The sequence below is a fragment of the Drosophila hydei genome, unplaced genomic scaffold, assembly GCF_003285905.1.
Source record: "Drosophila hydei strain 15085-1641.00,03,60 unplaced genomic scaffold, DhydRS2 tig00000361-arrow-arrow-pilon, whole genome shotgun sequence".
NCBI lineage: Eukaryota > Metazoa > Arthropoda > Insecta > Diptera > Drosophilidae > Drosophila > Drosophila hydei.
The window spans coordinates 500,255-525,463 of NW_022045717.1; the positions used below are offsets into that span (position 1 = coordinate 500,255).

Genomic DNA, 25,209 nt, shown 5'->3' on the forward strand with positions numbered 1-25,209 from the left:
CTAGAGACTATCGGCACAAAACAATGTAATGCTACTGCACATTTTAAGGGGATGTTTTCAGTTCTTATCGAATTAGGCCGTGCACACATACATGCATTTCTAAACAGCTGATGGCTTAGTGTATTATGTACATAAATATATATATATATATATATATATATATATGCATATATGTATATTAATATTTATATTGTTTTTTTTTGTTTATTCTGAGTCACTGTTACTATCACTACTTAGCGCCAATTTGACCATTAAAAACGAAATTTGTGTGTTCAAAAATTCGATCTCCTCACGGAACAAATCCGATTCATAAAGTAGATTTTGAAAGTCTTGGGTTAAGTCATCTTGAGCATTCCTTTGTCCCGCTCCCGAATTCTGGCTTTGGCTTTGATTTTGGCTTCGGCTTTGGATTTGACTATGGCTCTGTTCCGAGTCCTCAAAGCTTAAATAAAGCTGAAAGAACTCCTGGCCACTGCTGCGACAAACGGGGCAACTGTTTGATCTATCCAATGGAAATCGATTAATCTTTGTTTATAGTTTCCGTCCAAGTATGCTGAACTTACTCCTCCCACCAGCGCTGCAGGCACTGCCAGTGGAACACATGTCCACAGCTGCCGCCATAGATTTTATCTGCCGCTTTATACCGCTCCGAACAAATCGTACAGCTGACATTGCTGCTCCTGCGACTGCTGCTGCTGCTGTTGCTGCTGCTGGCACTCATTCTAGTAATGACTTACTGCCTAGAGCACAGCAGCAACATTGCCTAGAAGCCAGTTGCAGTTGGCTTATCAGCTTCCAGCTGCCCACCCGCTGCGCTTGCCAAATCTGACTGTGTAACTGAGCTTCGTATAGTGTGGACAGTGGGACAAGCAACAACTTTGCCAGTTAACTTACAGTTAAGGGAATATTCTGTACGTATATGAGCTCTATAATATGACGAATTCAGTGTAAATATTTATTTGCCAAAAGATTATATCAGCGCTCGCTCCGAATCTCTCAAAATTTGTCACACAAAGTTGAGTACGGAATGTATTTAAGTTGCTGCTGATTTCTCTCAGTGTCGAACGTAGCGCTCATGCATTGATCGTGCCTGGCACATACATAGACGCGACAGCTCATTTTCTCTATCTCTCTCTCTCTCCCCCCCCCTATCTATATAAGCGTCAAGCAGATTAGTATTTGCCAATTGATTAAAATATGTGTTTGATGCATAGAATTCTTCTTGTGTTTGCATGGGCATTTTTATATTTTCGATTGCTTAAAGTGCAGCGCATATAAACAAAATCTATTAAATATATAAAAAAAAATATGTTGAATAATATAGGTACAAATATATATATATGTCTAGGTAGATCTACAAAAAAGTGTGTATATATATATATATATAGATATATATATATATAACTACATACATGGAATGGTTTATGACAAACTAAGACTAATCGAATGAGGCCCATGGGCCCCAAGTCAAGGTCAAGATGATTGTAGAAAAAAAATAGTAAAAAAAAATTATTTATATATATTATAAGTGGAAATAAGCGATAGTTGATAACGTTCGCCAAGTCGTTAGTTGCCCGACATCGAACATAGCCTTAACAGTGTGATGTTAACAGCGCACGAAGGTAAAGTTCAATATATTCCAATTTTAAAGTGCTTTATAAGAAATTCGAAATAAATGTTTTGAAAAACGGACCATGAGCCGTACGATTTGTGTATGCTTAACGGATGGAGGGATTTGATCGCTAACGGTATTGATCGATGGATATATGTGTATATAAATAGAGCTTAGTTTAATGGTTAATACTAAGAGCGGACAAACGATAAATATCTAGGCTACGATTACGATATATGTACGTGTGTGTGCGTGTGTGTACCGTTTACGATATTCAGCAAACGAAGTATCATCTTGAGTACTATTTACGATACTTGCATTTAAATACAAGAATCAAACCATCTGCAATACTTAGTAATCTCTATACCGCTTACGACATACACATATCGTAATCGCCATGAATCACTTAATGTATAATTTACGAGACACATTTGCCTATATCGTGAAGCATATGGAGCACTCACTACACCATGAATAAGGTGCCGCATACGATATAGTGAGAACAGAATACAATTTACGATATCATAGACAAGCATGCCGCAATCGTTATTGAGTGTACGATATATGCTATACGATATACGCTAAATACATAGCGCACGTGTAAGAGGGGAATGTAACAGTTACGATATTTGGAATTAAAGCATTTCGTTAGTCTTTTGGAGTTGGAGACTTTGCCGGCACTTTGCTAGCATCGTCCTGGACCGGGACCTGGATCGACGCCTGCTGCAGCGCATCATCCTTGACTGTCGCATTGCCGCTATAAGATTGGTTTCTCTTCGGACTGTCGATGTTCATGTAGATGGGCGATTTGGTTACTTTGCTGGCCACCGTCGTCGGACCGGGCAGTTCCGTTGCGGGCAGCTCCTCCTCCTCCAGTATGATGTCGTCCCCCACCATGGTGATGCGACGATGCCCCAAGGGAGCCCCCAGCGAGCCAGCTGCGGGTCGGTAAACGCCGCTGCTCAGGCTGCTGTTCCCCCCGCTGCTGTTGAAGCCGTTGTTGATGTAGGAGTGATTGCTCTTCTTGGGCGGCAGCCGGCTGCTGATGCTGCTGCTGCTGCTGTTGCTGTTGGTGCTGCTGTTGGCTGCGAGCGTTACCGATGGCGGCGGCGGGGCTGGCGGCGTAGCCAACGGCGGCAAATTCGAGCGGCTTATCAGATCGGGACAGCGGGAGAGAAGCTCCAGTGACTGCCCCGATTTGGTTGCCGGCAAGGACGGGCAATCGGATGTCGGTGCGGACGCCGCTGCCGTTGGCGACGCCGCTGCCGCCGCTGCTGCGCCGGCGGACATCTGGGACACAAGGGTGCGACTGTGGTTGTTGCTCAATCCGGTGTCTTTCCATTTCTCTAAAACAAATTGTGACCGTGACTTAGCGGATGTGGTTCGCATGCATTAATCCAATTCGGATCCACCCGGTACGTACCTGCAGCACTATTCGCCCCATTCGATTTGCCGAAGGGTAGAAGGAGGCGCGCCGGCTGGCAGAGGACAACCGTCTTGTAGGCCTTACGGTACTGCTTGTTCATGATCACGTAGATGATCGGATTGATGCAGGCGGACAGATAGAGCATGATGTAGCTGAAGATGTGCAGACTCGGATGCTCGACGTCCTTGTCGGCCACCTTGACAATTGTGATTGGCAAGTAGCAGACGACAAAGGACAAAAAGATGGCCAACACCATTTTGGTAATGCGCCACTCGTTGCGCTTGGCGCGCACCTCGCGCTGGTCCTTGACCCGCGTGGTGGGCTGCTTGCCCCCAGCTGCGGCCACTGCCTCGGGCACATCCGTGGAGCAGCTGCTGCTGTCCGTGGAGACGCGACTGCCCGCCACAGTTTGCGATGCGGGCTGGTTATCGGGCTGGTTGACCGCTCTCAAATTGTTCGGTATGGAGTTCTGCTTGTTCGCATGTCGCTTCATGCGCTGCTCGGACTTGTGCACCACCCAAAAGATTTTGGCGTAGCACGCTATGATCACCAGACAGGGTATCACAAAGGCCGTTATGAACAGCGTCGTCTTGCTGCTATGCCCATGCGCATCGCTCATGATCGAGCACGTCTGGAGCCGCGTGTCGTAGCCAAAGCGTCCCCAGGCGCCGAGCAGCGTGGGCAACTGCATGCCATAGGAGACCAGCCAGCAGGCGGCGATCATGACGGCGATCCAATGGCGCTTGTAGATGCGCGCATAGCAGCTGTGATGCGTGATCATCACATACCGATTGATCGTGATCATGGCGATGCACAGCAGCGAGACGCCAATGTTGCCGTACTGTATGAACGGGATGACACGGCAAAGGATCTTGCCGTAACGCCAGCCGCCCTGCACAAAGCGCAGGCCCTGGAAGGGCAGTACTAATGCGCAGAACAGCAGATCAGCTATGCACAGGCTGGGAAAGCAAATTACAGGGTATAAGCAAGCCGATCAGCATGGCATTGGCATCAACTTTGTATCGACCTACCTGATAATGAAGGCGGCAGCCACGTTGCGCACTTTGGGGCACTTGAGCAGCGCGACAACGGTCAGAAAATTGCCACAGATGCCGACGATCATGATGAGAAAGGTCATGATCGCCGCAAAGGTCAAGAGCGATTGCGAGAAGCTGCAAGTGTATGAGATAATTAGTTTCACAGATTTCTAGATTAATTGCTAGACAAGGCGCTGATCCTTAAAGAGTTCGCGATTTTGATAAGAAATGTCGCGATCACCGATCACCGATCGTCGATCATCGATCACAAATGTCAACAGCGATTGCAAGTGCTCAAGAACATAAGTTGTAAGCATCCATAGTTGGTTGTAATTGAGCTGATTTCCGAGGCGATCGCAGCGCTGATCCTTGAACTGATCGTGTCGACCTCTAGGCCTGAGCCGCATATGATATCTGCAGTTGCTTCCGTTGGCCCAGAGACGACAAGCATTGTTGTTGATTCTCTCACACACTCGATCAGTCGCGATCCCAGCCGATCCTCTGCTGCCATTGAGTGTGTTTGTGGAGCGGCACTTGCAATGGGCCACGTAATATTAACGATCGGTTATCGGACCTTTCACACTGCGCTATAATTAACCAGCGCGGCTGGCAGCTGATAGGGTCGAGGGCAACCTACCCACTTTCATCCACAGCATCCAGTCCGATCGTCGGTGCCACTGAGGCAGGCAGCCCACCATCGCCATCGCCATCGCCATAGCCCAGACTCGGAGTTGTGTCGTCACTCATAATGCCAGATAAGCTAAGAAGTTCACATAAACAGAAACAGAACGAGAAAGAGCGAAAGATAATGAAGACAGCACAGCACAGCACAGCAATAAATGAGTTTACAGTTTTCAGCTTGAGGCAGGCTTCAACAATGCTTAGCAGCTCTACCTGATCAGCAGTGCCCTAATCAGTACTTGTGTACTAAATACTCACTCAGGAGTCGCCCAAAGCAAGCAATGGAAAGCAGAAGGTAGGAAGAAACAAACAAACGATCGACAGCCGAGCACTGCCAACTGGCAACTGAGAAATGGGAGCTCTCAACGGGCAGCTCGACTTTGCTGCAAGTCGGGCGGGGCTTTGGTGTCGAGACGAGCTGACGAGCTGGCGAGTTTTGTTTCTGCTAGCTTGCTGTTCCTTTGGACTACAATAAATTAGTGTCAATTAAATAATTTAAAGAGGTCACAGCGCACACTCAGCGGCCCAACAGACATCGTGCAGGCAACATCTCTTTAGCTGCGGGTGCAAAGATCAACGCCGAACCTTAATTAATTGAGTGTGCTTCATATAGAAATATATATTTATATATATATATATATACTATATACTATATACACACATCTGTGTCTGTGTGCGTGTGTTTGCGTGACATTGTGTACTGAAATACCGGAACACTTTTCATGTTTCTATATTTCTGAGTAGCTGACGCCCAGTTGTATGATATAAATATTTACTTTAGTAATAGATCGGTGCGGCTAACCGTTCGTGGATACACTTAAGTCTTGGAACCTAGTCACATATAGCCAAATCCAAACCGTCTATCTGTTTACTTTCGCACCGATTGATTGATCGATCTAAAACTAAACAGTTTTCTATGACAGCTTTTCATAGCTTTCCAAAAATCTTACGCCCTTCCTAATTATCTTCCAAATACATTTGTAATGCCTTATCAAGTCTTTCATTAGTATATGTAAGTTTCCAAAAAGAAAAACTTCTGAGTCTTAAGCCCATTAGGACAGATGCTATACTATCGATATGGAACATCACTTCTGAACCCCCTCCAGATATCGAAGTCTTTCTCTGACAAGTACATATTAATATAAGGCTATAAATGTATTTAGTTGAGTTTATTTATGGGAAATGTGGGTTGTATATATTAGTATTAAGAATCCAATAAACAAATGATGTTTGTTTTCATATATGAGCTGAGGATTACGCATATCTGTACAGGAATCTGAAGTGCTTATCACATTACCATATTTTTCTCAGAACTGGGAATGCGGAATTGCAGGAAAATAGCTTTGGATAACAAGTTACTCGATCATTAGCTCTCTAGTATGTGCTATTCTTACAGCATTTGATCGACAGGCAGCCATACAAAGAACACAGTGCGTATACGTAATATTCAACCTCTCATTATATACTAGAGGAGGCGAGTCATTTATTTTACAATTGAATGTTTTGAACATCGTTAGATCACACAAAACAAAAGTTACGTATACGCAATGTCTGACAGCTCACGATCGTTTAGCGCTGAGGCTGCCCAGTTCTAGGTACATTTATGTACGTACTTGTTATGTGTCTGTGGTATATATTTATCTTATCAGCATATAGAACTCACCTGGTTTACTGGTGTGGCACATGCGATTGGTAATCACTATTAGACTGCTCCCCCAGCTGTGCTGACATTCACGATCCGATCACTGGATTGCACACAATTCACAAATCACGAATTAGACGCTTATCAGGCAGCACTTTGCTGTTATGTTTGTTTTTCTATTATTATTTCACGTAATCGCAGCTGGCCGATAGAGAGAGAGAGAGCGCGCGAGAAAGACTCAGAGAGGTAATTTTTGCTGATGCGACTTCAAGTCAGAGCCAGAGTCAGAGCCAAGTCAAGTCCAGGCAAAGCAAGGTGCTTATGAGTAATAACTGAGCCGAACTTTGTGCAAGTGAACTGAACTGAGCTGAACTGAGCCGAAGTTGACTTCAGTTGAGCTGAGCAATGTAAACAGTTTACGATTCACGTTCTCTGCTGGCAATGGCTTATTCACGAATGCTGCGCGAGGGAGTGAGCGCGGGGCCTCGTTTGGATGATTCAAAAATGCCGCAATGCTCGCTCACAGTCATGACTAATACATTTGGGATTCAAGCATTTTGCAGACTTTCGAAGACGCAGGTAGAAATGTTGCAAGCATGCGGCACAGCAAACCACACCGCAAACGCATTTGTCACGTTATCAACAACAACCAGAAAACCCACAACAACGGGAATAACAGCCAACTAAGGGAAGAGCGCGATCAAAACAAAACGCACGAAAGCAAATTAACTGTAACGGCTAAATGGAGTTCGACTGCGCGCGCGCTTATTCTGCGTTCGTCTACATCGACTGCACATTATCGAGTGCCCGCTTTTGGGGCGGCAGCTCAGTCGTCGTCGTCGCCGTCGCCGCTGCTGTCAATTGATATTCGCTGCTGGCCGTTGACAATTTCGTTCTACAAGCAAGCGCACATACGCACATACTCTCACACCAGCTAACATATGACACTCTCTCCCACTTTACGCGCTCGCTCACTCTTTCGGTTCGGTCGCATTGACAGTATGCTCTCTCGCAATTGCTGCTGTTGTTGTTATTCTATATATTTATCAGTCGGTAGACCAGAGGGCGGCAGAGACATACATATGCGATTGGCGATCGCGTTAGATATTGCAGGCATGCATGGGTGTGTATGTGTGTGTTTATTTGTTTGTATATTGTTTTTGTTTCTTGTTATAGATAAGCGATACGCACAACGCGAAGTAAATGACAGTTTCAGCAATTCCATCACCAAATACAGATGCAACTATAGCACAGTGGATCACATTCATACATATGTAAACATATATTTTATAGCTCTGTCATTTCATTGAATACTCTTCAAACATCCAAACATCATCAAATATTTTATTCAAAATGAAGACTGTCAAAACTAATCGGATTCTAAAGGTTCCTTTTCTCTGAATCTGAATTTTGTTTAATACTCTTTCTAAAGAGTTATTCATGCTTAATATTATAAGAGACGTTTATGTAAGCTCTATTTAAATCGCATTCTCACAAAAAAATTGCATAATACATGTGTGTGAATTTGTGTGAATGGCTTTATTAGATAGTATTTCTGTCCACTATAATTGCTGCCGCCATGTTGCTTTGCAAGGAAATGCAAACATTTGCTTCATTTTGTCAAAGGTAAAGAGGCAGAAACAATTTCGGTTGGTATGGCTCAACACACGACAAATATGAGAAAATTCCAAATAAATGAATTAAATAAATTGGCGAACTTTCCAGTGCATTAAGTATTATTGAATTGCCGTTGATTGAGCGTTGCCACCTAGCAAATGCTTTAGTTTGCTTTGTGAACTGTCAAAGCTACACTGTTTTTTTTTTGTTGATTTTCAGATCCTGAGTAGCCTGGTGTGAGGTTTTAAATTCCAGTTTGCTTTGACAACACAAAAAAATTAAAGCATTTGGCCTTGTTTGAGGCATTGCCATTCAGTTTTCTTAAATCAGCTAACTATAAAAGCAAGTCAATTTTCAATAATATTCTCGGTCCACGTATGAAATGGATTGGTTAGCTTTAACCTCTTATCTTCTGTGGTTCTTTGCCGCCTTTAAGAATCCGTTCGTGCATATATGGCTAAGACTGGAAGGATCTCAGTATTACATTCGTATCGCTATCCCCGAGGTATTTAAACCGCCCTACAACTCAGTCCTTGATTCGAGCTTTCTGCATAAGCGTCCAATGCAGAAGTATGGCGATCCTTTTGAGGATGGTGTAAACGCAGAAGATGGGGATGAGTATATTGGCATGGGTAAGACTAAATATAAATGGCAATGGAAAAAAGGAGAGTTACCTAATACAGAGAATAACAAGCAAAGTCTGCCGATCTTCTGGGTGAATCTTAGCAAATCCCTGAAATTGGTGGCCTACGATAATCCCAAGTCTGTCTATCTGCGCTATGAGAGAACTTACAATGGAAAGAATCGTGTTACCTGGATCAATATTATTGCTGCCAGCCACTTGCTTTGGATTGCCTATTTGATCGCCTTGGGCATCGGGGTAGTTGCGATGGCCATCTATATGCTGTGCGGCATTGTGAGATCTGCAGTAAATCTGGTAAATAAAATCGATGTGTTGTGCGTTCGGGAGATTATACGCATATTGCCACAGATAAGTCACCTGGAAGCCATGACATTGCTAAAATCATTGCTTCAGCGCTTTGGGGAAAACCAGCTGGAAGCGTTTCCTGCCGACCCTAGTGAAGATGTCCAGTTGAATGTCGAGAGTTCCGAAAGCCCATCTGATGTCAGTCCTACGGCTTATCCATCTTCGAGAACATCTGACAGGTCCAAAATTCAAGAATATCGCCAATGGCTTATTAAGACTCCACATTTCGATAACAAATCAGGTGCAAACCGTCGGTCATCCGACTTGGAAAGGGAAAGTCGCACCGAATCTGAACACAAGTCAAACGCTCAACGGTCGTTAGCTAGAGAAGCAAAAAAAGAACCAAGAATAGCTCTTAGTATCGAGCAAAGTGAAGGGACTCTAACTGTATCGAGCAAAATGATTATTTTATCTAAGAAAAATCTGTTAGAGGAAGAGCTATCGGATAGCTCAGATCTCTATATAAACATCAAAGAAGTTCGCAAGCTTCTAGGGACTGTACGACCGACAGACTCCGATTATTGTGTCTCTACCGAAGACTACTCTGAAATGTCTTCAAACGTCGAGAGCACCGAAAGGACTCTGCTTGCGGGGCATGTGTATGCTGATGATGCCGAGGGACACTTGTGTGTTGAAGAAAATGGGCAGGGCGATGGCGCTTGGATAAATGAGGATACGAAGCGAAATGATAGCATTAGCGAATCTGAAGAACACTCGGAGAGTTCATTTCAATATAACATAGAACAAGATCAGTCCATAAGTAATATATCCTTTTCAGACTCTTCGGATGGGCATTCGAGCTTACAAGAATTCAAAGACTTTGAAGAAACCGATATGTCCGAAAACTTTTACTCACTCGCAGACAGCTCCGACACATCTTCAGATAATTATAGAACCACCAGCGAAACTGGAATTGAAGTGGAAACCCTAAGCGAAGATGATCCACTTGAATCGCCTAGCGAAGTTATTGATGAAAGCTTGTCAAACTTAGGTGCTGTCCAAGAAGGGAATCCTTTCGGGATTCAAGAAATTCCATGTGGATCCGCATGGAACTTACCGTCTTATTCGAGGCGTACGAGACCACACTCGTACTATTCTGAAACGTTCTTGCAGATGCAAGATTTGATTGAGGATGACGACTTCGAAGATGGTTTATGTTTCATTGAATGTCCTAACCCACGTTTTAGAGCTGAGGACAACTGCAGCGGGCTCTCTGAAGATATCTCACAAGAGACGAAATTAGATAGTAACTGTGAAAGTGATAGTATGTTGCATATGCAATTTGAGAATTTATTAAAAATATCGGATCGTTCTGAAAATGTTCCCAAATCGAAGCATCTTAATCAGGAGGATGGCAACTGGGTCGATTGGAGCTTGAGCGAGCATAATCAGAGCGGAACTATGCGACAATCGCATGACGGGCATGACGGGCATGACTCAAAAGACTTTGAAGACTCTGAGCTCTTAGAATACCTGGATCTGCCACTATCTGCTTCCTCTGATGAGCTTTTAAAGGACACCCAGAACACTGGGTCGCATGACTCAGAGTCAATCGAAAACATGTCTTTTGATATCGAAGAGGTCGAAGACGATTTGGATGAAGGAATGGACTGCAGTGTATCCGATGAACCGATGGAAACTAGTTTTATTCAAGAAAATATCGAAACATTAAGAAACTCATTAAAGATTGTTTATGATGCTGAAGCAGATCTCATGTAGAGTGCGGAAGTCGAACAGAAGGGTGTGTAATGGGTTAGTGAAGTAGATTGTAAACAAGCTAATGATCCTATTATACATATAAGATTCCAAATTACAAGCTCATTTAGAACACTTAATTTCCTTTGCAGATCTCCCCAACTATTTGAAGACAAATCAATGCCGCTGATAAAGCAAAATAGAAAATAATATATTGATCGATTCAATCCGGAGCTCCATCGTACACCCAAGTGTTTCAAGATCTCATTTAACATCTGGATCTTACCATAAGCCCACCTGTTCAATACCATTCGCCACTCAGCTTTCTTTTTTATCGAACCATCCGGTTCATTGCCACATTAATCGCATAATGCCCTATATGATTCAACTTAAATTTATATCGAATTTTACAGCATTTTTATCCGCATCCGCATCCGCATTCTTAACTATTATGACAATCCTCAAGACTCAAATTGCACCTACTCCATTGATCTTGTCAGGCGTCTCAGATCCTCCAACCAATATACTTTGATGTCTGCTTTCAGTAACTATTTTCACATCACATTTTTGCATGGGCTTAGAGCTACAAGTGCCTGATTTCCGATGTTTCACATTGGGTTCAACCGATCTTCATATATGCCACTTGCTGATCACTGGCTGCTCTACATTTATCTATTAGTCATGCTTCAGACTCAGCTGATATAGTATACGGAGAGACATACACGGAATAGTCTCACATGAGCAGCTGTCATATTCTGTAAGCGCACATCCCGATATTACGAGCAGCCGACATAAGATGGGAAAGAGCAAAACCTGATGTTGAGTCATAGACAGCTCAGAGATGCGAGGTGTGTAGCTGGCCTCCGGCATTGAATTTCTCAGCCCGGTCGCTCCGGATGCAGCTCCGAGTCGTTGCGACTCAAAGTGAGGCGCATAACCCACTACAGTGATGGCCTAGAGGAATATATTGAAAGTCTGGTGAACCGTATGCTGGTGTAGATTATAGAACCCACAAGTGGAACTGATGGAACACAATGCCCAGCAGAATCCGAATGGAACTGTGAAAATAACTATCTACTTGCCCGATTGCCAAAACCTTAGAGGTTAACTATACATATATGGATCTAGATCTGACTGCTTTAACTACTTTAATGGACATTTCAGCTCTACAATAGATTTTGAAATATATTTATTTTGATATTCGAGCCTGTTTCTTGAAGTCTTAATGCAAACACCAGCAGGGAGCACATTTGAATGTTAGTTTACTAAACTGAGCGTTCACTGTACTGTGACTGTCTGAAGTACCGGGAATTACACGCATTGCTTGAATTGCTATTGATAAGCGATAGAGGCAAAGGGCACATAAACACGGGAAGGAGGGACCAAGTTTCCGACGTTCAGCTTCGGCTTCGACTTCATACTTTAGAAATGTTTACACAACTCGAGCAGACACGTTTGATTGCGCGAAGAACACGATCGCTTATAAATATCGGGAGTAACTATATCGAAAGAGAGAAGAGAGGGAGAGTAGAGAGTGAAGAGTGAAGAGTGAAGAGTGGAGAGTGTGTATGTACATGTTTCTCTCTCTCTCTATCTTTGAGCTGTCCTCTAGTTGCATTGAGTTCAAATCATTTCTGTGGGTTTCTGTTTGCATCTGATTAGCGGTCAGTTGGCTTTATATACTTAAATATATCTATATATATATGTATATATACATATGTGTGTGTGTGTGCGCCTGCATAAAAGCAAACATTTCACACATTCGAGTTATGGCAAAGAGGAGACGAAGCCACGGGGCGTAGTCGGTCAATTTTCAATTGTTGCCAAAGAGTTTTTCATTTGACTCAGTTGTTTTCTATAAAGTACACACACACACACACACACTCGCACACACACGCTGGCTGAGGCACACTCTCACTCTCACTCTCATTCTCATTCTCAGTCCCATACCCATTAGCCGTAGGCACTGCCTCAGCCCCTTTGCCGCTGGCCCATTCAATGCGCTCTACTCAATGAACCCGGAGGCCGGTGGCCCCTAATGTGCTCGCACCCAGCCAACGCCCCTTTGCCAAGCCCCCGCCTGTGCCTGCTGCTCCTCCAGCTCCGTGACTATTTCTTTTTGTTTGCTACATTAATTAATTAAGATGACGCGAGAAGAGACCATTATCTAACAAACACATAGATATATATGTGTCATATATATATATATATATATATATGCATATATTTATATATATATATATATATATATATATATAACATATATATTTATATATACATGTGTGTATCCAGTGTTAGCAGTTTCCAAAAATCAAATCGAGTGGGTGCGCTAGGGAATTAGTAGAGGAGCAGCGGCTGGGGGTCATGCTTGGGGTGCAGTTAGCTAGAAAATTGGCCTAGTCAATCGTTAGATTTGGTTATGTGTATAGCAGCTCTGTACTCCCATACATATATGCAGTATAATACATAGTGTGCAGAGTTACTCTATATAGCTTAAGAGCGTCATATCGTATAGTGCTTATAGCCTGAATACCCTGTAATTTTAGTTGATACTCTTTAAAGTGGTTATAGAGCACTACTTGATGTACCTATAGCGACACTTATATGCCATGTGCCTAGGTTCCATTCAACTCTATCAAATGTATCTGGAATATATACCCAATACTGCCCATATAGACCCAATATATGACCATAATTTTGGTTTCGAGTATTCAGTGGAGCAAGGAACTTCATAAAAGGGCAATCATGATTTATTATTACTATTTATAGACATTTATTATTTATATATATAAGATTTCTATATACTTATACATATCTGTATTTAGCTACAGAATCGTGTCCAATTTCAGATGCTATATGTTTTATATGAGCTGATATCTTTAACCTATATACGCTTTTATTCCAGCCTCTGGTCCGGCGATGCTGCTCCACTCGGAATACCCTATAAGCAGAGTGTGTATAAATACCGACGAAATTTATGCTCTTTGTGTTGATAGCGGTCGTAGGTGGTGGCAACAACTCGATGTCGAGATGTTTGTCCGAACTTGGGTGGGGGGAAAAAGTTCTATTTGGAAATGGTGAGAGGAAAACCTAAAGAGTTTCGTGTTCATATTGGTTTTTTATTTTTTATTTTTTGAGTATAGTAGGCGGAGCTGGTGCAGCCCTGGTCTGTGTATGCTCTAGTTGGAAATATCGAAAAAGAAACAATGCGAAAGGCAACAAAAGTTTTTGTAGAAAAGGCCAAAATATAAGAACAATGTAAACAAAGCGCTCCGCTCATTTCAAATTACCCGATGATGAAGTCAATTGTTGTATACAATAAAATTTGTTGTTGTTTTCCCGCTCGCAACTGTTGGTATTGGAGCGTACCAAAAATACCCTGTAATTTGGCATGCTCTGACCAAATGGAGCCCAAAGAACGAGGAAGCTAGGGCATGTGAAGGGCATGTCGAGAGTAGCAAAATATAAAATAAAATAAATTAATAAAAATAGAAATCTTTGATTTTAGTAATAATATAAAATAATACTTTAAATATATATAAATATTATTTTATTATTTATTATATAAAAATATTATTTATTATATATAAATATTATTTATTGATATAGTCACAGAACTTAGGGATTCATTGAGCTGACGGTAAGGACTTCTGCTGACTTCAAAGAGCTATGCTTAGCAGGGCAGGGCATTTGGCAGTCGTGTATGCCCTATGCAGCGCATGGAACACAATTCATTGTTGCTGTTGTTGTTGTGTTTGTTAATTTCTTTGCTGGATGCTTTGCTATTTGGGCTAGTGTCGATGTATAGAATTTAGTTTAGTACAAAAATCGGCGCAGGAACGATCGCGTCATAGTTTTAAACGCCGCATTCCTTGGCTGCATACAGACGCGCGCACTCCCACACACACACACACACACACACACACACACACATACACACACATACATATACATATATGTATGTATAGCTAGTCATATATGTATTTTATATATTTACCCCGCTAAACCCGGCCGCACCACCTAGCAGTCGGAGCCACAGTTAAGTTGGCTCTGGTTAACGGTTAACATTGAAGCATGATGCACCACCAGTGGAATGGTCAGTCCGAGCTGCTCGGCAGTAGTCAGCCAGTAGGCTTGGGTCTAGGACTGGGACTGGGCTCGGGTTCCGGTTCCGGATCGGGATCGGGATCGGGCCTGACTCGCAAGGCGTTGTCCGCCAATCGAACCAGCGTGCTGGAGAACGAACTGTTCGAGGGCTACTCGGATGAGCTGCTGACCTTCGCCTGGATCGCCTGCATTGTGTTTATCATTGTGGGCGTGCCCGGCAATCTGCTGACCATTGTGGCGCTATCGCGGGGCAGACAGACACGCAACTCGACGGCGATCTTCATCATAAACTTATCCTGCTCGGATCTGCTCTTTGGCTGCTTCAATCTGCCGCTGGCCGCGTCGACGTTCAAGGAGCGCGCCTGGACCCACAGCGACTTGCTCTGCCGACTATTCCCGATGCTGCGCTATGGTCTTCTGGCCGTCTCACTGCTCTCCGTCTCGCTGATCACGATCAATCGGTATATAATCATTGCCCATCCGCGGCAGTATCCCCGGTAAGTGTCCCGCTCGACTGGAGTCGTTATCCAATCCCAGCTAACGACGGCTGCTGCTGCTGCCGCTGCATCTCCTTCCATTCCCACTTCTTGTACAGCATCTATCAGCGACGCTACTTGGCGCTCATGGTGGCGGGCACCTGGCTGGTCACGTTCTCGATTATGATACCGACGTGGCGCGGGGTTTGGGGTCGCTTCGGGCTGGACACGAGCATTGGCTCCTGCTCGATACTGCACGACAAGTACGATCGCTCGCCCAAGGAGTTTCTCTTCATAGCCGCCTTCATGCTGCCCTGCGTCTGCATTGTCATCTGCTATGCGCGCATCTTTATTCTCGTCCGTCAGGCGGCGATGCGGGCGAGCGCCAAGAGTGTCGAGGTGGCCATCACGCCGCCCATTCAAACGCCGCCCGCCGACAAGGCCAAGGATAAGGGCAAGCCCAAGGGCAAGGATAAGCCCACAGAACTGGACAAGGACCGCAAACCCAGCTCGGACGAGGACTCTGGCCAAGTGCATCCGTTTGTGGTCAGCGAGTATTTGGCCTACATCGATGACAACGCCTCCTCGGAGAGTTTTCCCATCTCGTACAGCGTCAAGCAGGAGACGCCCATCGATGCGAACGTCGTGCTGCAGGACAACAGCCTTACCAACAATAAGCACTCCCTGCCAGGATCAGCTCCAGCTGCGGCCCCAGCAGCAGGCGATGCCAACATCAATAGATCGCTGACACAGCTGGAACAGAGTCGCAATTCGTAAGTGGCAAGTCTTTAACATCTACTTTGTGTTTACAACCAGCTGTCAAATTCCAATTCATGAAGGGGTTACACAAAAACGAGGGAGGAAGAAGAAGAAGAAGAAGTAGAAGTAGAAGTTTTTGCTTATCTATTATATATGGAGCTATAACATATTAAAGATTCACCTGCTGGCATATCGTGGAATAACATTTACAACCGGGTTGTAAATTTCAATTGTGATTCCTGGGAATTAACTGCAGTGAAATGAATCTTAAAGTTGATAAAAAATGCATTTGTTTTACAATTAAGTTAAACACTTACTTACAACCAGGCTGTAAATTACCGCTGAAAAAAGAGAGGCAAACGCAACTAATGGAATGGTTCAGGTTTCTGGTTCAGCAGAAAACTGCGCCAGATGTAGGGTCTTTCCATTTGCCTATGTAAACTTTTTACAGAAGGTTTTTAGATAGGCTTTAAGGGTAACTTATAGATATATCGGATAAACATATGGGAGTTAGAGTATATGATCTAAACAACAATAAAAATATCTCTCTCTCTCTCTCTCTCTCTCACCTCTCTCCCTACCCATCTCTCTGTCTGGACATATGACTTGGCAGAAAGAACCCAATCACCACATCGCTGCGCACCTCCTTTACGCGTTTTAGCCCACGAAAATCGCACTATGTCTCGATGGGTAACACATCGAATGCCTCGTCCATATATCCGGGCCGGATGAGCGCGAAGGATCGTCGCTTGCTGAAGATGATTTTGGTGATATTCGTGTGGTTCGTCATCTGCTATCTGCCGATAACAGTGGCCAAGATCTGGAAGAGTGCCAACGATGTGCACATCTTCAACATAATGGGCTATCTGCTGATCTATCTGACCACCTGCATCAATCCCCTGATCTATGTGCTGATGAGCTCCGAGTATAGGCGCGCCTACTGGAACCTGCTGCGCTGCCATCAATCCGAGCAGCAGCAGCAGCAGCAGCGAGCCCTGAAGAAGCATCTCGAGTCGAATCGGGCGCTCAAAACGTGATCCGTGTCGATCGAAAGTGGAGCCGCAGACGAGTTCCGTCCCAACCATCTATGAAGTAACCTAGAGCCAATCGCCAGATAGAAAAGGTTTTCCAGTAAAGGTATGACCGACATCATCACGTATCGTATAGCATATATCATATATCATATATCATATATCATATATCATATATCCTATATCATATATCATATATCATATATCATATATCATATATCATATATCATATATCATATATCATATATCATATATCATATATCATATATCATATATCATATATCATATATCATATATCATATATCATATATCATATATCATATATCATATATCATATATCATATATCATATATCATATATCATATATCATATATCATATATCATATATCATATATCATATCCTATATCATATATCATATCTCATATATCATATATCATATATCATATCATGTGTCATATGTCATATATCATATATCATATATCATATATCATATATCATATCCTATATCATATATCATATATCATATATCATATATCATATATCATATATCATATATCATATATCATATATCATATATCATATATCATATATCATATATCATATATCATATATCATATATCATATATCATATATCATATATCCTATATCATATATCATATATCATATATCATATATCATATATCATATATCATATATCATATCATGTGTCATATGTCATATATCATATATCATATCATATATCATATATCATATATTATATATGTATCATAGATCCGAATATATCCCATCTCAATATTAGGAATGGCGTTAGATATATCAAATTGGATGATACCTATCTGTAGATAGGTTAAATATCACTAACTCGATCATTTATTATCATATTATTTTTGTTCATAAATATATATAGCAATAATATGAATAGAGATATGAAAATGTGTCTAACTTGACTATATATATTCCGTTTCTAGTTCCAGTTCCAGTTCCAGTTCCAGTTCCCCCATTCCCGACTCCTGCCACCAAACATGAATCGATAAGTCGATAAGTCGGAGCATGTAATCGATAAAAAGTGTATTGTATTTTATACCAAATGACTTTTTAATATCTGGTTGACATTTTGAATTCCATGTTTAAGAACAATCGATGTTTATTTATTTGCTTGCCGCTAATTATTGTACCAATACATCTATATATATATATATATATGTATGGCATATATATATGCATATATATATGTATGTACGGTATATATATTTCTATTATGTATATCCTATGTCATCAATAAATGCTTCGAATAATTGATATATGTAGTTTTGCGTTGTTTTCTTCCGGTTTACATCGGTTTTTGAGAATTTCGAATAAAGTTCCAGATAATACCAGAATATGTGGTGTAGCTTAATACATAATTATTATCAATATACATATTGTATATGCCAGAGTGTGTGTGTACGAAACGTGGACTACTTAAGGCTAGTAACACAACTAAATGATCCAATATTCTGGTAATACTTATCGCCGAACGATAACGCTAACGATAAATCGTTTCGAAATTTCAACTGCCAAATGGAACTCACGGATCGAACCTTTGACTTTTTACTCTGTCGATCACTCACTCTCCCTCTCTCTCTCTCTCTCTCTCTCTTTCTCACTGTAATGTATAAGCCTATAAATGTGTGGGTGTATATAACATTTATCGTATAATAGTATCGTATATTATATATATATGCTGTATATATATATACTATATATAGTATTGTATGCATGTATATGAATAAAATTATTATTATTATATTTAGATTTGAAGTTTTTGTAATTGCGTTTGCGATTGCGATTGCGAAAGGTTTGGCCCTTCGGCTCAGACCGACTCCAGATGCTCGGATATCTCCAGTATGGGACTCTCGCTGAGCGGCTTGACCAATGTCTGCCAGCTGGGCGTGAACAGGCTGAGCACCGGCGGCGCCGATGCGGCTGTTGGCGCCCGCACATGATAGTCGGACTCGTGTCCGTGCACCACGTGGCTGTTGAGCAGCGCCTGGGGCGGTGTTGCTGGCGGCGTCGTGGACGGCGGCGGCGCCGAGCTGGACGCCACGGGCCCAGCTGTGGGCACAGACTCCGACTGGCTAATGTAGGAGGTCTTCAGATTCATTTGGCTAAAGGCGTGTGCGCCCGGCATGGTCAGCGAGTGCTGCAGACGCGGCGGTCCGCTGCGCGGCCGATCCAGCATGGCCAGCTCGTACAGGTCCTCGGCCAGATGGTGCTCGGGGGCGGGCGCTGGCGGCGGCGGCGGCGGCGGTGCTGCATGCACCAGACTATGATTGTAGTGGACATGGCCATGGTTATGATGGTGATGATGATGCTGATGCTGATGCTGATGGCGTCCAGCCAGCTGCGCCTCCAGAGCGTATTGCTTTTGAAAGAGCTGACGTTTCTGCTGGAGCAGGCGATGCTGCAGCAGCTGCTGTTGCAGCGGCGGCTTCTGCATTGGCGACATGGCCAGATGCTGATGTTGATGCTGATGCGGATGTGGGTAGACGCCCGGCGCCGGTGGCGGCGGCGGCTGATAGCAGCCGTGTCCATGCGAGGCGAACAGCTCGCTGCTGGCATCCAGGTGCAGCGGCGGCGGCGGCGGCGCCAGAGGCAGCGGCGCATAGGACAGCTGCTGGTGATGCTGCGGCTGCAGGTGGTGCAGCGTGTGGTGCGGCTTGATGGGCATCGCATAGAATTGACCATGTGACAATTGACAATTAGCCAGACTCAGCTCCTCCAGACCCAGGTGGCCATGACCATGGCCGTGGCCGTGGCCATGGGCATGCAGATGGGCGTGGCTGGGCGCATAGACAGCCGCCTCCTGCTGCAGCTGCTGTATCTCTAGCCAGCCGTGGCGCTTGGCCTGCTCGTAACGATAGCTGCCATAGACGCGACTGGCGCCCAGCAGTGAGCTGGAGCTGAGTAGGCCTTGGGCCACCAGGCCGTCGCTGGCGCGGCGGCCCTCACGGAAATGGATGGGCGAACGCTTGTCCGCAAAGGGCGGCGGCGCCGGCTGCGGCGGTGGCGTTGGCGTTGGCGTTGGCGTTGGCGTTACCAGCAAATTGACCGCGCTGGGCATATGGATGCACGAGTTGTGGCTGCTGTACAGTGAGCGCTCCGACGAGTGCTCACTGGAGACAGCGGCCGCAGCGGCTGCGGCAGCGGCCAGCATTGAGTTGCTCATGCAGGAGGGCAGACTGCCGGCTATGTCCGGCACGGAGGGCAACACGAAGTCCAGACTCTCGTAGGCGCTGCAGTTGCTCTTCGAGGAGCCGCGACTCAGGTTCTGGCTGAGACTCTTCGAGTAGCTGCCGGCCAAGACGCCGCTGGAGCTACTGCTGCTGGCATAGGAGCGGGTGCGCGTGTTCGCCTGGACGCTGGTCAGATCCGTGGACGACTGGGAGCCCTCCTTAGCGGCCAGCTCGTTGCCCTGATCCGTGTCGCAGCCCTCGTCCGTGCTGGAGCTGCCCTGGGCAAGCACCTTCTTCTCAAAAGTCTTTTTCTCACGGCTACAACAACAACGACGCCCGATTAGATTCGACTGTGCCGCACAAGCGAATCCTTGGGCGGAAAATCTCACTCACCCGTCTCCATTGGGCTTGGGCTCGTTTCCTTCGCTTTCCTCCGCAGCTCGGACCGCCTCGCTGCCATTCCCATTGCTAATTGTATTTGCAGCCTTGCGCTTGGGTTTCTGTAGCGATAGAAGAGTTAGCCGAAATGAGGACGTGCTTAGAAGAAATTTCCCAAGCTTGAACTTGGACAGTGAATGAAGGTGGGCACAAGGTGATTGAAGTGGGATGATGTCACTGGTGGTCACTAGGAAAGGGCGAAGAGATCATGAAGGGGCTATGCTATGCATCCTACTGCGGCTGAAATTGATGCTACTTGAACTGGCCTTCGGGTAGGATCAGTCGGTAGCAGAGACTGACTAGGGGCAAGGGGAAAGGCTAGGTAGGTAGAGAGGGGTAACCCAGATGCTTGAACGCGTACGCACCTCAATTGGCAGTGGACTCTCCTGGAGGGTCTGGAAAAGTCGGTTAGCCTCGGCGGACATTTTGTAGCGAAAGCTCTGGTTGAGATTGGCGGTGGAATCGAAGCTATTCGAACTTGACATGACTTTTATTGTCTTATTATGCTCGGCAGTGGGCGTGGCAGCGCTCGAATGTTCCATCGCCGATGTTGGCAGTTGCTGTTGCTGTTGCTGCTGCTGCTCCTCCTCCTCCTTCTTCGTTTCGGCAACAGCCGTGGACTGCAAGAGATTGAAGATGTGAGTGGATGTCATGGAAGATCGGTTTTATTTAGATTGCGGGACGCACCTGCTGCAGCAGCTGACGACAGTCCTCGGTGCTCTGCTTGATGATGTACTCGCTAATGGTCTGGTGCAGCTGCTTGGGCGCCGGCGATGGCGATGGCAAATGACCCAGAGGATGCCCCTGCTCCAGCTGTTGGCTGGCATTGAGCAGCAGCTCGCGACACCTCAGATTAGCTAGCGATGGCAGCGGGTGTCCGCTGCTGTTATTGTCGATGCTCAGCGAGATGCCGACCGGTCGCTGGCTTCCGGCCGTGCTGCGAGCCGAGCTGAGGCTTTGATGGCTGATGCGAGCGCTGCCCGGTGCAGGCAACGGGGTATATCTAGTGGGCATGACCAGGCCCGCGCCCTCATCGCCGTTCAGGTAACGGGCGTGGGCGTGGGCGTGGCCATGGACGTGGGCGTGGGCGTTCGCATGGGCGAGGATGTGGGCCTGCTGCTTGACCGCATAGTAGGGATCGGCAGTGGGTCGCTCGCTCATCAGGACAGTCTGATGGCGACTAAGTCTTTTGTGTGTCGGATCCTTGGCCAGGATCGCGGTGGATATTGTCTTTCTTTGCTGCTGCTGTTGCAGCTGTTGCTGCTGCTGCTGCTGTTGTTGCTGCTGCTGCTGCTGCTGCTGTTGCTGATGCAGTTGCAGCAACTGTTGCTGCTGCTGCTGCTGCGTGGGCAACTGATCGAGCATCAGTGACTGCTTGCTCTTGTAGAGCAGGCGGCTGCTTGATTCGTTGGGCTTCGCCTGCTCCTTCTTGTGTGAGACGCGGTCCTGCAACAGCAGATAGATGGCTGCCACATGATCGTAGGTATTCTTCTTGAGGCTGGCGCGCGTCTTGTCCGGCCCGATGCCGACGTACTCGGACATGATCCGGAGTATGTCCTCGCTCGGCTCCAGCACCGCCTGCCGCTCCATATTCAAATTGTATTTGGCAATCAGCGCATGCTCCAGCATCTCGGGACACATCCAGCGATGCCGCTTGATCTGCTCAATGGTATAGCGACGCGTCGGCTCCAGGACCAGCATGCGACGTATCAGATGCTCGCACTCCGAGCTCATGAAGAAGGGTATGCGAAAGCGGCCCGATAGCACGCGATCCCGCAGGCTCTGCAGCGTGGATCCATCAAAGGGCAGCGCCCCACACACCAGCACATAGAGCACCACGCCCAGGGACTGCAGGAGACATAAGGATTAGCTAAAGCAGTTATATGTATAGGCACGGGCGTAACCCACCCAAATATCGATTTCGGGTCCGGTATATTGCTTGCCCTCGAATACTTCTGGCGCGGCATAGGGCGGTGATCCGCACCAGGTGGCGAGCAGCTCGCCGGGCTTGAAGTGATTGGAGAAGCCAAAGTCCGCTATTTTAATGTTCATGCTAAAGTCGAGCAGCAGATTCTCTGCCTTGAGGTCCCGGTGCACGATGCCCTTCTTGTGGCAATACTCCACGGCGGAGATGATCTGCCAGAACTTGAAGCGTGCCGCCGACTCGGACATGCGTCCATACTTGGCTATATAATCTGGAACGGAGGAAGCAAGCGTTCGGATTGCTAGCATTTGGGCTCACGCATCTGGCTTACCAAAGATCTCGCCCTGGCTGGCGTACTCGGAGACAATGTAAATCATGTTTTTCGTTTCCATCACCTGCAATGCTAGAGAGGATTAGCCAGCCAGTCGCTGCAGCTGGAGCCAGATCTGTGCACTCACCTGGTACAATTTGATGATATGCGGATGCTTGAGCTTCTTCATGATTTCCACCTCGCGATAGACCTTCTGCAGATTCGTATGATCCAGCTGCGATTTGTCAATGATCTTGATGGCAACCTCGTTTTTGGTGATGCGATGCCGGGCCAGCTTCACCACAGCAAAGTTACCCTTGCCAATGGTGCGCTCTATGTCGTAGAAGCCCACACGCATTGGCTCCTTTAGCTTGAGCAGCTCCTTGGGGCCGCTGCCGCCGCTGGCAAAGAGCTTCTGTGCTAAGAGCACATCCTTGCAGCTGGCCAGCACATCCATGGAGGAGGGTGTTGCCACCGCATCCACATCCGCGTCGGCATTCAGCTCCGAATCACATGTCTCCTGCTCCTTACCATTCGCTTGGGTGCCTGGCTTAGACGGCTTCTGTTCCAGCTCTGGCTCATGCTCGTGTCCATTGGCCTTGGGTGGATCGGGCGGCGGCGGCGGCGGCGCCGCTGGCTCCTCCTGCTTGGTGGCGGCCGCTGGAACAGTCGCTGCCGCCGACTCCTTCGTATCCTTGGCCATCTCGCATGCGCTCATTTTCCGGCTTCGGCGACGGGCTGCGCTGGGCTAGGCAAGCAGTGAAACGTTGCAGCTGCAGCTGCTGCTGCACATGCTCCCGGCGCATGCAACTGGCTCTGACTCTGACTCTCGACTCTCGACTAACGGCACTGGCGCCCCGCCCCTACAGACGCCTCAACGCACGCTCCTCCATTGCAGCGCACGCTGCCGATAGACAACAACAAATGGAAGAAGCAAATAATAATTGAAACGAAAACAAGTTCACAAATTTCAATACTCTGATAAGAGATTAGCTCACACGCACACAGGCCCAGCGCGCATGCATGTGTGTGTGAGCGAAAATGCATGCGTGTGTGTGTGCGTGTGTGTGCGTGTGTGTGTGCGCGTGTGTTTTCGTTTGCAGCATAGAAAAATCAATAAGCCACTCGCCGCGCGTCGCACAAGTCTCTCTCGCCTTGGCTAAACGCCGCCTTCTCACGTGTAGCTCCTACAGATACACATAGATTACGCACACACTCACACACACATACACGTAGAGAGAGCGACACAGGCACACAGATCTAATGAGTACACAAATTACCGTTAGTTTCTAACGAGTTCGTAAATTGTTTTTTTTTGGTTTTTTTTTTTTTGTAAGTTTTTATCCTTAAAGTGCCGTTCCGTTATTTGTCTGTTTTCTTTTCCTTTTCTTTGTCATTCGCTTTTGCAATTTGTCCAGTTGCTGCCTGCGCCCTCCCTTGCAGCACCCTTCCGGCAAACACTTAATCCAAGACGGAGACGTTGCCAACGACCGACGACCGACGACCAACGACCAGCGACACAACAAGGCAACGCGATTCTGCCGTCGATCTGACCCCAGAAAGTGCAGAGCGGCCAGCACAGCCAAAAAGCCAAAGGGAAAAAAAACACAAGCGTGCTTTTAAGGGTTGCCAAACTTTTGCAATGCGGCCGCTGCTACGATTGGCAACCCAGTGGGGCCCACTCTGTGGCGCCTCAGAGCGCCTGCGCCTGATTCGACCCCAAACTGGGTGTACATGTGTGTGTGTGTGTGTGTGTGTGTGTGTAAGGGGTATATTTGAATCATGGCGCCTACATATCGATTATTATAAATAATTCATCTGCCCAATCAATAGACTAGAAGCAATATAGATCAGAACTGTACGACCCTATGTAGAAGCAGATATAGATTTCTATTAAATTATGACTGTGCTTCATAGCACATCATATCTTCCACTTCGTAACATCCAATTAGATTAGCTTACGTACGATCTACTGCCAGAGCTGAATCGGCTATGTTATAACTAATCCATAAATATCATAAAATGAACGTGGATATATAATGAATAAAATATATTTTAATATGCTTTCAACAGATTATAAAATATGGGGCAAACGGAATATTAAATAATACAACAAATATTAGACAGCAATATATATATAAATATATATATATATATATATAAATGTGTGTATGTGTGTGTATGCATGTAAGCATATATGTATTTGAATATGTAGAAGAATCGTTGAGCACCTTTGATTCTTGAACCGAG

General features: G+C 45.6%; 5 protein-coding genes across 8 annotated transcripts; 2 read left to right on the forward strand and 3 right to left on the reverse strand.

Annotated features, from left to right (window-relative positions):
• Window positions 1-200: 200 nt before the first annotated feature.
• Window positions 201-813, reverse strand: LOC111604067 (E3 ubiquitin-protein ligase RNF128). Its single transcript, XM_023321936.2, has 2 exons — window positions 564-813; window positions 201-502 (listed from the first exon to the last, which is right to left on the reverse strand). Exons 1-2 carry the CDS (start codon window positions 719-721, stop codon window positions 205-207), a joined length of 456 nt encoding a protein of 151 aa, XP_023177704.1. The 5' UTR covers window positions 722-813; the 3' UTR covers window positions 201-204.
• Window positions 814-1,515: 702 nt separating this feature from the next.
• On the reverse strand, window positions 1,516-7,341 carry LOC111604051 (G-protein coupled receptor moody). 2 transcript variants are annotated; one of them, XM_023321909.2, is made up of 5 exons: window positions 6,420-7,341; window positions 4,713-4,835; window positions 4,070-4,210; window positions 3,036-3,997; window positions 1,516-2,958 (listed from the first exon to the last, which is right to left on the reverse strand). In XM_023321909.2, the coding sequence occupies exons 2-5, from the start codon at window positions 4,820-4,822 to the stop codon at window positions 2,261-2,263; spliced, it is 1,911 nt and encodes a 636-aa protein (XP_023177677.2). In that variant the 5' UTR covers window positions 4,823-4,835; window positions 6,420-7,341; the 3' UTR covers window positions 1,516-2,260. The 2 variants fall into 2 exon arrangements, with proteins under 2 accessions (XP_023177677.2, XP_030079990.1); XM_030224130.1 differs by lacking the exon at window positions 6,420-7,341 and adding an exon at window positions 5,015-5,176.
• Window positions 7,342-8,247: 906 nt separating this feature from the next.
• On the forward strand, window positions 8,248-11,862 carry LOC111604063 (dentin sialophosphoprotein-like). 3 transcript variants are annotated; one of them, XM_023321931.2, is made up of 3 exons: window positions 8,248-8,952; window positions 9,007-10,755; window positions 10,851-11,861. In XM_023321931.2, exons 1-2 carry the CDS (start codon window positions 8,398-8,400, stop codon window positions 10,720-10,722), a joined length of 2,271 nt encoding a protein of 756 aa, XP_023177699.2. In that variant the 5' UTR covers window positions 8,248-8,397; the 3' UTR covers window positions 10,723-10,755; window positions 10,851-11,861. The 3 variants fall into 3 exon arrangements, with proteins under 3 accessions (XP_023177699.2, XP_023177698.2, XP_023177697.2); XM_023321930.2 differs by having other exon boundaries at window positions 8,248-10,744; window positions 10,851-11,862; XM_023321929.2 differs by having other exon boundaries at window positions 8,248-10,755.
• Window positions 11,863-14,628: 2,766 nt separating this feature from the next.
• Window positions 14,629-18,241, forward strand: LOC111604048 (G-protein coupled receptor moody). Its single transcript, XM_023321905.2, has 4 exons — window positions 14,629-15,302; window positions 15,401-16,054; window positions 16,654-17,177; window positions 18,041-18,241. The coding sequence occupies exons 1-3, from the start codon at window positions 14,773-14,775 to the stop codon at window positions 17,075-17,077; spliced, it is 1,608 nt and encodes a 535-aa protein (XP_023177673.2). The 5' UTR covers window positions 14,629-14,772; the 3' UTR covers window positions 17,078-17,177; window positions 18,041-18,241.
• Window positions 18,242-18,316: 75 nt separating this feature from the next.
• Window positions 18,317-24,537, reverse strand: LOC111604052 (serine/threonine-protein kinase par-1). The gene is made up of 8 exons (XM_023321911.2): window positions 24,240-24,537; window positions 23,108-23,863; window positions 22,981-23,044; window positions 22,634-22,920; window positions 21,413-22,573; window positions 21,091-21,345; window positions 20,681-20,787; window positions 18,317-20,605 (listed from the first exon to the last, which is right to left on the reverse strand). Exons 2-8 carry the CDS (start codon window positions 23,675-23,677, stop codon window positions 18,925-18,927), a joined length of 4,125 nt encoding a protein of 1,374 aa, XP_023177679.2. The 5' UTR covers window positions 23,678-23,863; window positions 24,240-24,537; the 3' UTR covers window positions 18,317-18,924.
• Window positions 24,538-25,209: the final 672 nt, after the last annotated feature.

Coding starts and splice junctions, on each gene's coding strand:
- LOC111604048 (XM_023321905.2), top strand. CDS start 14,773: ATGATGCACCACCAGTGGAATGGTCAGTCCGAGCTGCTCGGCAGTAGT. Junction 15,303..15,400: donor CATCCGCGGCAGTATCCCCG/GTAAGTGTCCCG, acceptor CTTCTTGTACAG/CATCTATCAGCGACGCTACT. Junction 16,055..16,653: donor CTGGAACAGAGTCGCAATTC/GTAAGTGGCAAG, acceptor ATGACTTGGCAG/AAAGAACCCAATCACCACAT.
- LOC111604052 (XM_023321911.2), bottom strand. CDS start 23,677: ATGAGCGCATGCGAGATGGCCAAGGATACGAAGGAGTCGGCGGCAGCG. Junction 22,574..22,633: donor GACCCGAAATCGATATTTGG/GTGGGTTACGCC, acceptor TGTCTCCTGCAG/TCCCTGGGCGTGGTGCTCTA. Junction 21,346..21,412: donor GTCGTCAGCTGCTGCAGCAG/GTGCGTCCCGCA, acceptor AATCTCTTGCAG/TCCACGGCTGTTGCCGAAAC.
- LOC111604067 (XM_023321936.2), bottom strand. CDS start 721: ATGAGTGCCAGCAGCAGCAACAGCAGCAGCAGCAGTCGCAGGAGCAGC. Junction 503..563: donor CTGCAGCGCTGGTGGGAGGA/GTAAGTTCAGCA, acceptor TCCATTGGATAG/ATCAAACAGTTGCCCCGTTT.
- LOC111604051 (XM_023321909.2), bottom strand. CDS start 4,822: ATGAGTGACGACACAACTCCGAGTCTGGGCTATGGCGATGGCGATGGC. Junction 4,211..4,712: donor GATGCTGTGGATGAAAGTGG/GTAGGTTGCCCT, acceptor ATACACTTGCAG/CTTCTCGCAATCGCTCTTGA. Junction 3,998..4,069: donor GCTGCCGCCTTCATTATCAG/GTAGGTCGATAC, acceptor TTGCTTTCCCAG/CCTGTGCATAGCTGATCTGC.
- LOC111604063 (XM_023321930.2), top strand. CDS start 8,398: ATGGATTGGTTAGCTTTAACCTCTTATCTTCTGTGGTTCTTTGCCGCC.